Source organism: Copadichromis virginalis, linkage group LG23, assembly GCF_057382275.1.
Source record: "Copadichromis virginalis isolate Kocher_CV1m ecotype Utaka linkage group LG23, C_Virginalis_male_GT1.1, whole genome shotgun sequence".
In the NCBI taxonomy this organism is placed as follows: domain Eukaryota; kingdom Metazoa; phylum Chordata; class Actinopteri; order Cichliformes; family Cichlidae; genus Copadichromis; species Copadichromis virginalis.
Genome location: NC_140639.1, coordinates 2,192,028 through 2,208,610, shown reverse-complemented (window position 1 = coordinate 2,208,610; position 16,583 = coordinate 2,192,028). Strand labels below are relative to the sequence as shown.

Sequence of the window (16,583 nt, the reverse complement as noted above, 5' to 3'; positions counted from 1 at the left end):
TGCAGAGAGATAAACCTCACAGACACGTTTTAGTTAAAGAAAAACTGTATAAGTTTTAAATGAGTTATTACTGTTGGTTGGTCAGTTTAAATATATATTTATATATCTTTAAAAAAGTAAAAAACTTTATTCCTTCTTCTTTTTGTAGAAACACACAGCAGACAGTTGCCTCTCTAACTACTGTACAAAACCCCAAAGGAAATAAAGTGAAGCGAAGACTGTGAGGGGTCCCACGGTGCACCACTAACAGTTTTCACGAGGTCCCAACAGTGTCCGAGTTACACTGCGCGCTCTGCTGACGCAACCACGTCACAGCGGTTCATAGCGATGGCGGACCGCAGTGTCCCCAGACTTGCCCAGGGAGGGACCGAGCAAAGTCACTGAGCCACTTTCACCGGCTCCAGTAACCTGTCGCCCGACCACCTGTTAAAGGGAGGCCACTGTTGTTGTTCTCGTTGTCTCTCCCATGAAATAGTATGTGGGACGGGATCTGCAGGGAGTGCGCAGACCGGGACGAGCCAGAAGTGGAGTGAGCAGGAGCGCAGTGTGCCGCGCTGACGCGCCGCATGTTGAGCCAGCAAGTTGACTGATAAAATAAAAGTCGCGTCGACGGGGAAGGGGACAGCCGCGCTCGGATTTAACAGCGCTTTGAGGAGGACACTTGTTCCGGCAAAATGAAATTCGCGGAGCATCTTTCGTCCCATATCACTCCAGAGTGGAGGAAACAGTATCTTCAGTATGAGGTAAAGCAGAATTTATGTTTTTTAAAAATGAATTTAAGGTGGGAACGGACGCTGACCAAAACGAACCTGCTTTCATAGAGCTTCAGGAAACTGGAAGAAAAGAGTCGCGATTAACTAAGAGAAAATGTAAAGTGTTTTAAGTTTGATTTATTTTTTCCAGTTTCAGTAAAGCCTGCTCCTGAGGGCAATAAACGACGGGAAAGATAAGGGATGCCTATTGTTTATGGAGGGGAAATTGACTGCGGTTGTTAAGAGCCATGGGGAGCATTCAGCGTTTGTTATTGCTGTTTGTTGATTTTAACACATATGAAAATAAACATAAAAACTCTGTTTGATTAAAAAAACAAAACATTTTTTTTCATACTGTGGAAAAAATTAAAGTTATTATTATTTTCTTTATTTTAACAATTATGGAGAGCTTCACACAAAACAAAAAACTGAAGATTGTCTTTGTGTTTATTTTTCACATTTCTTTGCAAAACAACCCAATTTTCAACATTTCTTTTTGTTCGGTCACATCATTTTTTATCATCATGTTAACTGATGGTGCATTGTTAAAAAATAATAATAAAAGACGCTCTTTGTCCAAAGACCCCCCCCCCCCCCCCCCCCCAAAAAAAAAAAAAAAAAATCACCTCCTTAAATTATTAACATTTATTTTCATCACTCTAACTAAAGACAAAGGTTATATCTCTTCCACCAATTGAGTGCAATGTGTTCCAAAAATTTCACATTTCTAACGAGTCAAAAATATAAGAAAGCATATTTTTTTGCAAGACTTTGAGACTAAAATGATGTTTATTATCATTTTTCTCAGTCAACCAGGAATAGCTGTCTGTGAATCAGCCTGCAGGGCTTCGTCTAACCTGTCTGGTTTTGATATCTGTTGATTTAGAGCAACATCTTTGTGTGCACACATGCTTTTTTGTTGTTGAGTGTTGTACACTACTTGAAGAGTATTTTAATTTCACACCCCACTTCTTGCTGGCTCTACAGTGAGAGCTTTAGTGCAGACATGCATTGACAGGACAGACTGCTCACTTCCATTTGACTCTATGAATTATAGACAAAGACCCCGTTCTCTTCACCCTCAGCAGCCCAGACTCAACAGAAGCTCAGTGCGCCGGTTTTATTTTGGTATCCTGCCCTGAATGATGATGTTAAGCTGGTCTGTTGGTACAGCAGACATTTGGATCTCTTGCTCTTGACAACATGATATGCTGTCATTGTTGTGCAATGAAAACATCTTTGGACACTATAATTAAAAGGAAAGAAAAAATGAATAGGCATAGCTGGGAAACCTGGGAAAATTTATTTAAAAATTAAAAAATGGTGATTAACATGCATGCGAGTGCAGTATGTTGTCTTTGTATGTACAGACTGAAGCACACTGAAGCCCAGGGACAGATGCATGGCCATACCAGCCATTTTACACCTCCAGTATTCAGTGCAGCACTCGCTGACCTGAGATGGATGATATATTTTCTCTGTGATTAGTGTTGGTTTTATGGTTGCTCTTTTCTGGGACATAATCTTGAATTTGACATTTAAGTTGATAATATTAATGCACTTAAGGAAGAGCTATTATTAAAGCCAGCTGAGTTCTATAATATGTCCTTTTTTCTTTATTGTATTCAGTGATCGACTCTTATCGTCTCTGCATGTGATCCAGAAATTAGACATGAGAACTGAAAGGCGAATGACGAATCCTTTAAAACACAGCTGTGATTGATCACTGATGACTGACTCGTGTAGCCGGGAGTTAGTATTTACATTTTTTAACCATTTAAAATAAACAGTCTTTACAAACATGTTCTCGTCACATATGTAAGCTCCTATTTTTAAATGATGTAGGAGAGTTGCTCTCCTGTGTCTGCACTTCATACTCTTGCTCCGATCTGAATCATATATAGTTTGTTGACCGAGAATGTGTTCGTGTATTTATGTCATCGTGGGAGTCTTCAGTCTTTGTGCGACCTCTGTGACCACACACTGAGTGGGCGGGGTGGGAGAGGACTCACACCTATAGATGACGGACACTTCATTAGAAGAATTGGATTTTCCTCTGAAACGAGTCGGCAGATAGGGCCAAACATGAAGCTAAACTGAACTCGGTCGACTTCAGAGAAGTGAGTCACTTAGATGAAGCAGAAATGAATTTTTTTATTCTGGGAGATGCAAAAGCTTTGATATGCTGCTGTGATGCAACCCAAGCTGCATCACTTCGTGGGCTGTTGTTTTGGTGAAGCCGTCGCACACAGATGCGACTGTTGCATTGTAGTAATGACACGCTGACATCATTCCTGCAGCATCGTTTTCATGTAGAAGCCGCGACACTTCTGCTCATTCTGTCAGTCTCATCCAAACTGACTGTGGTTTGAAGTTATGTTCTTGGCTTTGTGTGCTGGTTGAACTCATTAACCTGCTGCACAGTTTTCACTTTTAAAGAGCGCCCTTTAGTGTGGAAAACTGTGGCGCCCATTTAGATTGGTCAGCCGGTTTCTATGCAGATGAAAAGGATGCAGCAAAGTGGCTGTTCCAGCATATAGAGGCTCTAGTTAGTAACGCACCTCATTCAAATGTGGAAGCATTGACAAGCCAATTGAGCGATTGGGCAATTAGGTGTTTGCTTTATCCTGTAGGACTGCAGTTATAAACCTGTATGCTAAACAGCTGTTTGATATGGAGGTGTGTATGTCCTGCCAACCCCAGATTTATGCCAAACTGCAGCCTGATAAGATTTTTCCCTTTAAATGTGATGCAACATGATGAAATCTTACAACAACAGGTACAATTTAGTGAGTTTTTCAAACGTGAATATATTAGCGCAGGTAAGATGTAGACTGTAAGTAACAATTGTGTTTGGCAGCTGTATTGAGCAGCACAGTTATGAGAACAGATGAAGGACAGTGATTCAGGTGTGTGCGTGTATGTGTGTGGGCGAGAGAACAAGGACACTTTTGCATTTAGCTCAGCAGCCTAATCACTCATGTAAGCTTAGATGAGGAGGAGGAGGAGAGTGCACGCAGAGACTCACATTTACAATTCAAACGAGCAAAGTGTTGCAGAATAACAGGGATGTGTGTGATTTCAGTGACTGTTCAAAGGTCAAGTCTTGCCTTTCTGTAATTAATCTGAGTGATTTAAAGGTCTAAACAAGCGCAGCGAGCTTTGTGTCGTTGTAGCCATTACAGAAACGTAACTGTACCCTGTTCAGTGAAAGTATGATTTATCAGCACTGCGCAACAATTTGAACATTATGTATACAACAGGCATGGCATGGCAACTGCTGAGAGGCCCCATCTCTATACCTCCCTCCTTCCTTGCATCCTCACCTCATCGTTCCTCCCCCACTGGGAGGACATCTGGTCCCCGACCAGACCTGCCCTCTGCTCCCCTCCTCCCCTCCCTTTATCCTCTCCTCCCATGTTCGCTTTACATGCAGGCATCCACTCAGACGCTGAGCTGCAGATTGAAGTGATCCATAGATCCCTTCAGACTAATAATGTACGCTTCGCACTTCCTCAAGCACGATCTCAAGCATCACAGAGCAATGATTTGGCCAAATATTTTGGCTAGTGTCCTCTCAACATGATTCAGCATTTAAAGGATTGAAGTCCACACACAGTATTCACTAACATGGATACTCTGCTATAGAGGTCTAGTTTCAATAGTGACATAAATCTGGTGTGGGCCATGCATCCATCCATGCATCCATGCATGCATGCATCCATGCATCCATGCATGCATGCATCCATCCATCCATCCACGCATGCATCCATCCACCCATGCATCCATCCATCCATGCATCCATCCATCCATCCATGCATCCATGCATCCACGCATGCATCCATCCATGCATCCATCCATCCATCCATCCTCTTCCATCCATGCATGAATCCATTGATCCTCTTCCACTTATCCAGTGCAGGGTCATGGGGGGTGGGCGGCTGGAGCCCATCTCAGATGTGAGTATGCCACATCGTCATGTTAATGTTTAGTAATTCTAACTGATGGCCCTGAAAGCTTTGGCTTAGTTATTGTCTACAGGTTTCACCAATGATTACTGCAAATTTATCTCCGTCCCAAGACACCCTGCCCCCCTTTCCCGTCACAGCCATCGCCATGGCAATGCCTCCACCTTAATGAACCCCCCCTCCATCTGAATCTGTACTTCTACTTCCCACCTATCACTTGACCATATCAGCTGCTAACTGTTAGTTATTAACTGGACATCAGCGAGCTGTGTGTGAGTCCACAGTTGGTCCCTTTGTGATTTTAATCAGACAAAATGGGGCGAATGCTGCATAAAGAAATGTTTACCTCCAGGATTAGGCTCCAGAGCTGCAGTCTCACTGCATATAATTCACAGAGGAACTTAGTATCAAGTATCAACAGTCCAGGCTTCAGCTAATGCACTGGATTTCTGAGTGGTTTACACACACACGCGCACACACACGCGCGCGCACACACACACACACACACACACACACACACACACACACACACACACACACACACACACACACACACACACACACACACACACACTCAGGAGTCCTCACAGTCCTCTCTGTCTCTCCCATGTTGACCCCAGACAGAGATGATAATGACAGCACATATATTGGCACCTATGTTTTACCTGAAACATGAAATTTGGTGCAAAGCTCAGATTTTACTTCACAATTAATTTAAAGAAAAGTCCAAAATTATAATTTCCTTTTTTCCTCTTATTCTGGAGCAGTTTGGTTACAAAGATGTCCTTATTGTGAAAAAAGTTATGAGGAAATGTCCAAACGAGCCAGCATGCAGTCGTCTGTTTCCATTATCTTCACGATCAGTCTCACTGAAAAGAAGCGACCCCGTTTAACCACAGCTGCTATCTCTGCTTTGTATCTGCCAGTTTGTCTCTCAGCTTTTGTCAATCTGCTATTCCTTTAATTATTTATTTCATAAATTGTCACATTATAATATAGTCATAGGGCAATTATGTTTTATGCTACCACTGTCTCTCTGTGAATTGCCTCTTTGTTGTGTATGGGGTTTGCTTGATTATCCCAGTATCTGTATAGTCGGGGCTAATTTGCTCCAAATTGGGTCTTGGGCCCAGCTTCTGCCCTCCGGTGGGCTCAATACCTGCAGAAGGGGCCATAGCTTTTAGTGCTATGTGGATCAGGTGCCAGTCAGGAGCAGAGGTCCTGGCATCCAATTCCCAGTTGATAAGTTTGGCCACAGGGACGTGGAATGTCACCTCTCTGGTTGGGAATGAGCCCAAGTTAGTGGGTGAGGCTCAGATATACTGACTAGATCTAGTTAGGCTCACCTAAGAGCACTGCTTTCGTTCTGTAATGAGTCTCTTTGATGGACTAAAGGGAGATCAATATACGTGCTAGTGAGAATAAGCATCAGTAAGTCTTGTTGAGTGCAGCGAGGGCTTCAGAAAGGGTAAATGTGAAAGGCTACGAATGATTTGAATGGTTTTGTGCAGGTTTTGCATGTTCAGAAGAGAGCATGGTGGTCACAGGACGCACAGACCTCTGTGATAGTGCGTGGGTTTCTTCTGAACCCTTGGATAAAAGGTGCTACCTGTGCTCTGTCCACCGAGTCATTCTTTTGTATTCATCCGTCTTTCAAGAAAACTTTTCCTGGAGCCGGGCTGGACTATGTGAGAGGCAGTGGGCAGGGTGGGGCATACTCATATCCCTTTGGTTCGGGGTTTGTATGTGTTTTTATGTTTTCATGTATAATCACATGATTTCACAGTGCTCAGTGTACCAAACACAATAATGTAGTAACAAGCGGGCGTTTTAAAATGAAGCTTATGCTGTGCAGACTTTGTCTATAATGTTAACAGCTGCCTGGTCTTTACTGTAATTTAGTTAATAGCTCTTGAAGTCCTTTTTAAGGTCCTTCTCTGTATGCAGATGTTTCTAACAATTTTCTGGCACCTTATGGTTTATTCTAATCACCCCATTTATCTACTGTAAACACACCTTTACAACTGATGGGATTTTAGATAATGAGCTAATTCAAGCAATTAGCTGTTTATCATCCCATCTAAATCAAACCACAGTCACTTTGCACATGTGCAGCCCTCTCTGTGAAATCACAGGCTCTGTGAAATTGTGAATGTCTTTTGCTCAAAGCCGCTTTTTGTTTTTGTTGTTTGCAGACACTCATATTTGTTTTCTCTTCTTCCTCATCAGGCATTCAAGGATATGCTATATGCTGCCCAGGACCAAGCTCCATCTATAGAAGGTAAGGAAGCTCCTTATGTGGATAAAGAAATCCAGACACACAGACAGAGGAAAACACACTCCCAGACACACACTTATGTACCCCCTTTTTGGGCATCACCAGAATAACAACCCTGCTAAAAATAGGTGTAAATCACAGCTAACACGCTGCCACTCACTTCAGTCTGTGACTTAACTTTAAGCTAACCTGCTTAAAGTAATAAACACATGCAAAGAGAAGAGGGCTGAGGAGTAAATGAAGCATTTTTACTGTTTGTTTTATGTTCATGTAATGTAAACAGAGAGCGTTCAAACACCCTAAAAATCCTAAGCAACGATGGTTAACAGCGGCACTCAGTGCACCAAATAGCAGGAAGGCTGCCAGCTATAATTACTCTTTGGCCTCAGAGTGTGTGTGTAGTGTGGGAAAGAATGTAAACCATTTGTTTTTATTTTAGACACCAGTTTGTGGCGTAAACAACTTTCCAGTTGCAGGGTTTGGGTGTACCTAATGATGTGACATGAAACACTTGTGAGAGCTGTGGTTATTAAACTGTGGGGCGAGCCCCGCTGGTGGATCGCTGAGCCAATTCAGGTGGGACAACGAGGTGAAAAACGTGGAAGGAAAACACAGATTTTCATTTGGGGAACATCCGAGTTTTATGATGCGGCTGAAGTAGATTCAGGGTTTGGGTGCAGCTCGCGCGCAAGCCCGTGTAGGGATTTTTTCTTTTTCAGTGTTTTGCTGTGTTCCTGCTGAGTGGGTTTGGTGTGGATGTGAGTTTGACTATCTGTGAATGACAAAGATGTAACAGGCGCTGAGACTGCAATGATGAGAGCGCTCCATCTCTGTCAGCATCAGACTCAAAAATCAATCTGAGGTATTTGTTGACTTTATTTTTGACTCATTTCTGGACATTTATTATTTATAATACTAATAAGAATTCTATTTAAAACTACATAAAGTAGTTCCTGTGTTTGTGTGAATATTCTTGAATTTAGTGATATTGCCTGCTTGTTAGCAGTCGAGCTCAGACTCTCCCTTTAAGAGCGTTTCCTCGGCTAAGCCTCGATGTGGATGATGAATTATTTCCTGTCTCAGGTCTGAGCTGTACTCATGGGTCACTGCGCTCTGCCTCTGTCAACTTGACGCAAGATAGGTGAGCATGTCTTATGAAAAGCGACGGGCTCGATCGATCAGTTCAAAATCGTATTCTGCCATCAGTGTGACAGAGTTCCCTGCTCGATCACAGCGATTTGTCTTCTCCTCGCTCATTTTTGCAGCGAGCACGTGCAGAGAAAGGAGTGTGATGTGTGCGAGAGTCAAAGTCTGTAGCAGAGTTGTGTTTGCTGGGAAAGCCAGAGAGCCCATAATGAAAATGGCGGCGGAGACAAATGGCATTATTGAGCCCTAAAAAGCACGCTCTCCTGTGGCCGTTGACTTTTCATAACAGAAACAATATTAGGATGTGTTATGAAATAAAAGCTTATCGTAGCACTTTTTCATCACATCTCCTGTACTGAAAACTTTCAGATGTGATTTAGTTCAGACTGGGGCCTGAAGACATCAGAAGAAATAGACCGACTGGACTTTTATAGCTTTTTGTTTTAATGATTTAATATAAAAGCATTTTAAGGCTGTGGTGGCTTTAACACCAGGACCAGATTTCAGTCTTTCCACGTGCACACGAGGAGCGAGAAGTCAACCCACCATCTGCTTTCTTGCTGTCACGTCCATGATGGCAGCGTCACATGTGTGCAGCACACAGACCAGCTGATAGAGATCGTTTGGTTGCTATCACATAATCAGTGATCAGAATACTGAAAATGAGCCAACTATATTTAGCAAGGCCAAATTATGTATTCGTTGCATTTTTAACATCTGAAATAAAGTCTAAATGTGCATGAAACCCAGATACAATTACACCGCTTATTGTAAGTTAAAGTGTGGTGTCCCGTGCTGATGTAGTGCAAGAAAAGTTCTGTAATTGAACTTTATGTTGTTTATATTGGAAATATTTTAAGATTCTCTTCAGTGGTGCAAAAACTAAGAGACAGTATTTTTAGATTGAAGCTGATGTTGTGCTTCTGGTGACTTGGCTCCATATTTTAAACGCTGATGAAATAGTTTCGGTAAGCTTTGCTACATAGATAACACAGTAATGTTACTCATGAGCACTAGCTGCTACCATAATAATAATAATAGAAGGCTAATATTACTGCCTGGTAGTTGCTACGTGTTAAACTCCTAACATTAACTTGTGTGGGGTTAATATTTATAGTAAGTGTCTCAAACTTGACTGTCGTTGACACCGGAGCTCTACTGACCTCCAGAAAGACTTCATCAGTGTTTCGAGTCTTCAGCTGATACTAATATTTACTGTTGCTTAGTATCTGAGCAGCACATTTGTTGACATTCCTTGTGTAGAGTAGCTAACAATGAATTGCAGTCATTGTAATGTCAAGCCCAACATTAAACCTTCATCATTTTAATGTTGGAGGAGGATTTTCCCTGACAGCAGAAACGTTGCTTTTAATTTGTAGCTTATAACTCATCTATAAAGGCCTAGTTAATTAATAATGTTAAATGTAATTACAGCATATAAACTATTTTTCGATGGAGCCTCATCAGAAAGGATTTGGTTTCCTGATGTGCTTCGTTCTGCTTTTCTCTCGCTGTCTCGCTCCCACCTCAGTCTTTATAAAAAGCAGCTTTTTGGTATTCGGCGGGTGAATCCTCGCCTGAGGGAACCAGTTTACTGGGTTATGACTACTTGCTCACCCGCTCTGCTTTCTCACTAGACGCTGTACCTGATAGAGCTGTGTAACATAGACATTGCACTGAACAGACATTTTGAAGCTTCTGTCACGGCCTTTGCATCACTTATCTGTGACAGCACATGACCAGCAAATACGTGGAGTGCTACAGTTTGATGCAGGATTGCGTAGGCTGTGTCACGTGTGGTTAATTTTATTTATTTATCAAACAGAATTCCCTCACTCAGCACTCCTGCTGCAGAGATCCACCAAAGGAATGTGCCACAGAATAATGCACTTTCATTTTCACTCGGTTATCGTTCAGTTCAGCAGGACGGATGTACACTAATTAAAGGATCTTGTTGCAAAATGGCATGCACCAACACATGCGCATTAATGCGTCTCTGATACCGTGACCCTTCACCCCTCGTTAGGGCCTTTGTTCTCGTTCCTTTCATCTCTCATTGGTCCTGGAATAATTGTAATTAAAACAAGTCTGCTCCTGTACGGGGAGACAGAAAAGGGGAACAGCTGGCTGGCTCTCTGGTGCTCCCTGTTCCAGCCATCGCAGTGAGTCGTGCCACGATCTAATTCAATTAGGCTGCTGGTTCTTACAGAGATCTGAGAACAATGGGCCCAGATACTAAACACACAGCTTTATTTCTGCATCATCATCATCATATTCCTGGCCATGATCACATGCCACGGTTGCCTGTAATTTATAACGTGTTACGTTTTCTGCTCCTTACAGTCATTCACTTGTGTTTCATTCACTCACTCATTCATTCACTTACTCCTCCTTTGTGTCCTTCCTCCTGCACTCTCTTAATGGGCAGTCTATTAGTGTGATGGTATCTGTGCAGGGCTCGACTGCAGGGGGGGCTGGATAAACACTGAGAATCTGGCGGGCACCCTTTTACCATCACGAGCACACGTGGGGTCTGATAAAAGGAATGATGTTGCACATTATTGACTTCATAACTCAGGGGAGCAGATTTTTCCTGAACTACAATTTCTGAATGAACAAATGAGACCAAAGACAAGTCAGCTAATTGTTTCTTGTGTTGCACTGCATCCAAAACCATCAACCGCCTTCTGCACTTAAGGTTTCACTTCAGATTTGTTGCTCCGCTGTGATATTCAAACTTCAGGACTTTCCACGTTTTATCCAATGAAATAAAGAGCGTCGTGTCGCGGCCTTGTGAAACGGCCTGCACTGTGTCTTTGTGGTGAAATGAACTGCTTTACCTTTATAATGAAAAAAGACGCCTTTTTGTTACTTCTAGCCTGCTGTGCTGAAAGGTAGGGCTGCTCGATTATGGCAAAAATGATAATCACGATTATTTTCACTGAAATTGAGATCTCGATTATTTGATGATATTTATTTAACAATAACAATGTGTTGAATAATGACTTTAAAGATTGTCAAAAAATAATATAAAATAGTGCAAATACTGATAACAGTGCAAATGTTTGCAATATAAGAAACAAATGAAAAATGTAAACATCTGTGTTTAGTGAGCTTTGCAGTGTTGCTCTGTGGTGCAGCTACGACACCGTAGCAAAGTTTACACACTGTGTCTACTTGGTGCACGTCTGACTCCGCCAACCCATAATGTTTCCACACCACTGAAGCTTTTTTACCTCTCTTTTCAACCAACAGCAGTCACTCTCCTCTCCAAATAACTTCTGCTGAGCTTTCCGAGCTTCCCTCGGGTCCTCTTAATCAGCGGTCCCCAACCCCCGGGCCTCGGACCGGTACCGGTCCATGAGTCGTTTGGTACCGGTCCGTGAGAGTTGAGGCTCAGGTGTGAAATGTGTAGTTTTCAGGGTTTTTATCAGTGTTCAGCGTTATTTTGTTATCGTTTTTATCATTTACTCTGTTTTCCTGGGTCTTTTCACGTGTGTTATGAATAAATCTTCTTTTTTTCGGTACCGGTACTAGTTTTATTTTGTTGTATTTATCCGCGACACCTTAAAGGCCGGTCCGTGAAAATATTGTCGGGCATAAACCGGTCCGTGGCACAAAAAAGGTTGGAGACCGCTGCTCTTAATTGTTGTGTTCGAAATGCAGAGAGGTGCGCTCGATTTGCCACACGGAGCAGCGCGAGAGTAAAGCACGAGGGAGGGGCTAATAATGGGCTCAGTCATTTTTAATGATCGTTGAAAGCCCAGATCGTAATCGTGATTAAAATTCGATTAATCGAGCAGCCCTACTGAAAGGCGCTTATTTCTGCTGAAATTACCTTTAATTAAACATCCCTAACATACCACGAGTGAACACTAAAACTTATGATATTCAAATGATAGTCAGTCGTCGATCGCTGATGAGGAAATGTGATGCTTCTGCAGCCATGGCTCGTTCAGTCCACAGCTGAAAGGAAGACAGAGGTTCTTTATGATGACTCTCTTGCTGAGATGCTATCATGCTGCTTGTCATTTCCTCAAAGAGCTGTATGAAACTACTCTCAGACCTCATTTCATACTTTCATAGCTTCACTGCAAAGACAAAGACTAAGATGTAACAGAACATAAACTACACAACACCACAGATACAGAAATATGAATCGCGTTTAATCGTCACTCATTAGCTCTTATTCTCCGAGCCCTGATACCTCTGCCACAGCGTCACAGCTTCCCTCTCACCTCTCCAGTGTGTCAGTCTGTTGTTGCCATGCTTCCCTTGGATGATCATTTTCTTCATTTCTTTTTAGTTTCATACACTGATGAAAACATGGGGCAGGACACCAACTCTTCACATCTGTCAGCAGCCTCATGGCTCCAACACTTTCTAATCATCACTTTTGTGTAGTTGTTGGTGTTTCGTGCTTCATCTGTGTAATAAAGCAGCTCCACTAATCACAGCTACATCTCCACTATACCTTTGTTGCCTAAGCTGTTTGCTTGCGCGCCATTTTGCCTGCTGTTGTCGACGACCATGATGAGAGGTTAGCTGCTAGCCTGCGCTGATTGTTATTCTGCTTGCGTATGCGATGGAGCAGCAGCTGTTATTGCTGTTGTTGTTCCCCGCTCAAGTCTTTTCTCGCCCCTGCGTCGAATGCGTCTAATTTGTGCAATTTTCTCGCCTTAGCACGTAGTTGTAACTTTTGTTTCCGAACATGTTTCTGTGCTTTAAAAATGATGTTTTGCCTTTTGTTCTTTTCCCCTCAGCAGTGGTGCGTTACTTTTGCAAGACACTGGACCAAAACCTGACCCACTTTGGTCCAGTTTGTCATGCAAATCCTTTTTGTGATTTAACTGTAAAATATGAAAGTAATAATACGGCCCAGCACTAAAGTTCTCGCCTGTCTCAACCAGCGTTAGTCTGGGATTACACGAGGAGTCTGTGACGCACCCACTCACACGGCATGTTTGGCAAGTACCTTAGTATCTTTGAAAGAGCACCATTTTTTTTTTTTTTTTGAGCACGTAACGATAGTTGATCAGTAGTTTTAAAAACAACAACACTGCAACTCAAGGATGCATGCCCAAAAGACATAACAGACAATACTGTGCCTTGTGAAAAAGGCAAAACAGGTGCTGGCAGGACAGCGGGAGGTGATAGAAGCAGTCGAAAGGAAGAGACCCAGATGGACATGCAGACAGACAGGTAGACGGGCAGAAGGGTTCATCAGGACAGTGGTCGCCCAGCCAGGGTCTCCCACCCACCTGCATTATTGATGGGCTCTTTGACAAGCTGCTGCTTGTGCTCGCTTCCAAGCACTAATTGCTGGCTTTTTGTGGGGGTTGGGGTTTTATTTATTTATTTAGGTCCTTAATCTGGGCGCCACCTGAGCAGATATGTGAAGTCAAATAAAAGTAAATGGGGCAACGCTGAGATATGCAACTGTGAATAAACTGAACAAACCTTGGGAGATCTTTTACATCTGCGGTGCAGACAGATTTTACTGCCTGCAACGTGTCGATGTCGGTCCTCCTGCTACATCCAATTGGAATTTATAGGAAATGAGCCATGCAGACTTTTTCGTGGCTGTTAGTCCACATACAGTACGCTACATGGTTATCAAGATGTTTCGAGCAGTTGTTCGAGCACCCATGCAAGGTTTGGCTTCCATGGGTGTTCAAACCATCACTGAACTTACAAAGCAATGAAATGTGGACATAGCAGTGAATTCATAGATTGGTCCTTTGATGGGGTTTCTGAGGGTATTAGAGGGGAGGAAGGAGGAGGATCAGGGTCAATATAAAGCTGGGATTGCTGTACCAAGGTCAGGGACCAATCGAACTGAGACAAAGAATGATTAAAAAACTGAATGACTGAATGAAGAAAGGGATAAGAAAGGATGATCAGCGCTCCACATTCATGTTTGCTGTCATTATTACGAAACAATAATGAAAATTAAAGATTTAGGAAATTACAATATAGATCGGGATTGTCGGTGACCAGACTGGAAGAGTATAATACTGAGAAATCGTGTGCGAGAGAGATCCTTCAGGCAGCAGACAGACAAACAGACTGAGTGGGAGGTCCCTGGGCTCATCTCCAATGCATGTTGCCCTGCATTAGCACTATAGCCTTCCCACAAGATAAAGACAGCGAGAGAAAGAGAAGCATGGTGGATGAAAGTCTCCTATCCATCCATCCATTATTCATCAGTGAATTAGATCTCGCCTGAATAAAGTGGAGGCGAAGAGGAGAAGAAAAGGTATGGGCTGATTTAGAGGACCAAGTGTTGTGATGTTCGAAAAGGGTGAGGAGTTCAGAGGCAGCAGCTCCAGCTGAGATAGTATTTTTAGATTTTGGGTGTTTGAGGGGAGTCTGGGAGGCTTTTTCAAATGGTGCAGAGGCAGTGTGCCGGAGAAAAACTGGCAAAGAAAGGCAGAAATAGCAGGAAGAGGATTGCAGTAGGAAAAATGCACGTTTTGGGGAGGGGATTGATCAGGGACAGGGGTGAAGGAGAGGTGAGCAGCACTCAGAGGAGACAAGGTCATCCTGGAAACCCTCTCGCCTCTTAAATGCAGTTAGGAGGGCTTCTACTAATCCCTATAATGGCTTCATCCAGCATACATATCTATCCTCATATGAACATGATGTGAACCTTTCAGAAACACCAACCTGGACACTAAACACACGAATGAGATGCCGCTTCTTTTCCCAAATGAGAATCATGTAAAGGTTAAATAAACATAACGCATCCATCATATGATTTGGCTGCTTGCCATGTGAACAACTGCACATCACATACAACGAGCTGCAAGAGCGATCGCAACAATCTCAAGCATGGGAAGCATGTCATTGTAATGAGATCTGTCTCTCTTGATTAGAAAAGATCCTCAACGTCTCAGGGGTTCACTGTATCTGTGTGGCATTAGCAGGGGCTTCCACGCTATAATCTGACCTTTGTTATGAGGCGAGTTATTTTTTAAATCAGTGATGAAATGCTTAATTGACAGCTTTGGCCGGCAGCCAGCAGATCAGCCAGGCTTTGCTGAGCGTAGCAAATCAGGAATGGCTGACTGCGTATCATTTATCTAGCCCAGATTCACACAAATGTTTTAAAACGATTAAAAGGAATCATTTTTTTAATCAATTGCATTGCTTGGCAGAATTTCTCGATTTCAATTTGCATATTTGCACGCCCAAATAGCATCTGTCCTGCATTCAACGATAGAAATGTAACAAGAACACAAAGCTGGCTGCTGGTGACGGATAGAAGAATAGAGACGCGCGACCTTGTGTTTGCTGTGCGCCTTGATGTTTTTATCTTCTCAGGCCGTCTCTGCTGCACTCACATACAACTGTTTGCAGAGAGTTTCACACTTGTGCACATTTGCATGCAGAGATGCGCGCACACACACACACACACACACACACGGAGCTGCATGCTACAAGCATGTGGGTGTGATTGTGAGCTATAGGTGATGACAGCAGGGCCATATGCTGCTATATTTCTGTGTTTTAGTCCTTAATTAGAATACAGCCAATCAAATCATTACACTCTAATCTGCTTTTATTTATTTATAATTTTATGAATACATTTGCCCACATGTGAGGTTTTTTCTTTTCTTTTCCCTCTGTGATAGATTTTGCAAACATGCTCCGTCTCAGTTTATTAAGTTTTTATTTCAACAGTTGCTTAAACCGGGTTTGTGTGTTTTCTAAATCACAGCAGTAATTTGACATCGTGGGCCACGTCCAGCCCACTTTGATCTTAAGTGGCCTGGACCAGTGAAACTACGAGTTTAATAGGTATTTAATTTGATATTTCATTGTCCAGACTTATGTAATATAAATTATCTATATTATATAATTTTTGTCAATTCACAGAAAATATCCCTTTTTTTAAAAAATTGTGAATCAGTATAAACAAAAACAAAAGCTCAGATGTTTCTGTGGCAGATGCTGAAAAAACTGGCCTCATTACATCTGTTACTTAATTATTTTGGTGTACGCTACAGATTTCCATGGCAGAGCTTTTTATTAACAGGGAAAAGCATCTTTTCAGGGACAATTCTTGTTTGACACCCGCACTCTTTTAATTTAGCTTTTCGATTTGGCTTTTAAATAATTTTTCTCCAGAGGTATAGAGGTTTATAGAGGTTTTAGTGGGCATTTTAGTGGTACTACAACCAGCTTGATGGGAGGTGTGGGTGGGTTCGTACAGTATGTGGGCCTTGCAGAGGACGCAGTGTCCTTTACTAGACGAGTATATTGCATCGTTTCTCTGGAGAGATAACTGGAACCTGGCACAGATTGGCTTAGAGCACAAATTCACGATGATGTTATACCGGTCAGTCTCCTTTTCTTAGCTCTTACTGCGATGACTTTTGGCTGATTGTCAGTACATTTACTAACCCGAAACCTGGAAACGGAGACACCAATTTG

The 16,583-nt window shown here is 42.5% G+C and overlaps 1 protein-coding gene across 2 annotated transcripts in view; it reads left to right on the top strand.

Annotated features, from left to right (window-relative positions):
* Nucleotides 1–296: 296 nt before the first annotated feature.
* Nucleotides 297–16,583, top strand: part of xpr1a (xenotropic and polytropic retrovirus receptor 1a) — a 70,265-nt gene continuing 53,978 nt past the window's right edge. For both annotated transcript variants that reach the window (XM_085448903.1, XM_085448904.1), the window contains exons 1-2: nucleotides 297–743; nucleotides 6,950–7,001. In XM_085448903.1, coding sequence (XP_085305029.1) covers nucleotides 675–743; nucleotides 6,950–7,001 — 121 coding nt within the window. In that variant the 5' untranslated portion in view covers nucleotides 297–674. The remainder of the gene's footprint in view (nucleotides 744–6,949; nucleotides 7,002–16,583) is intronic.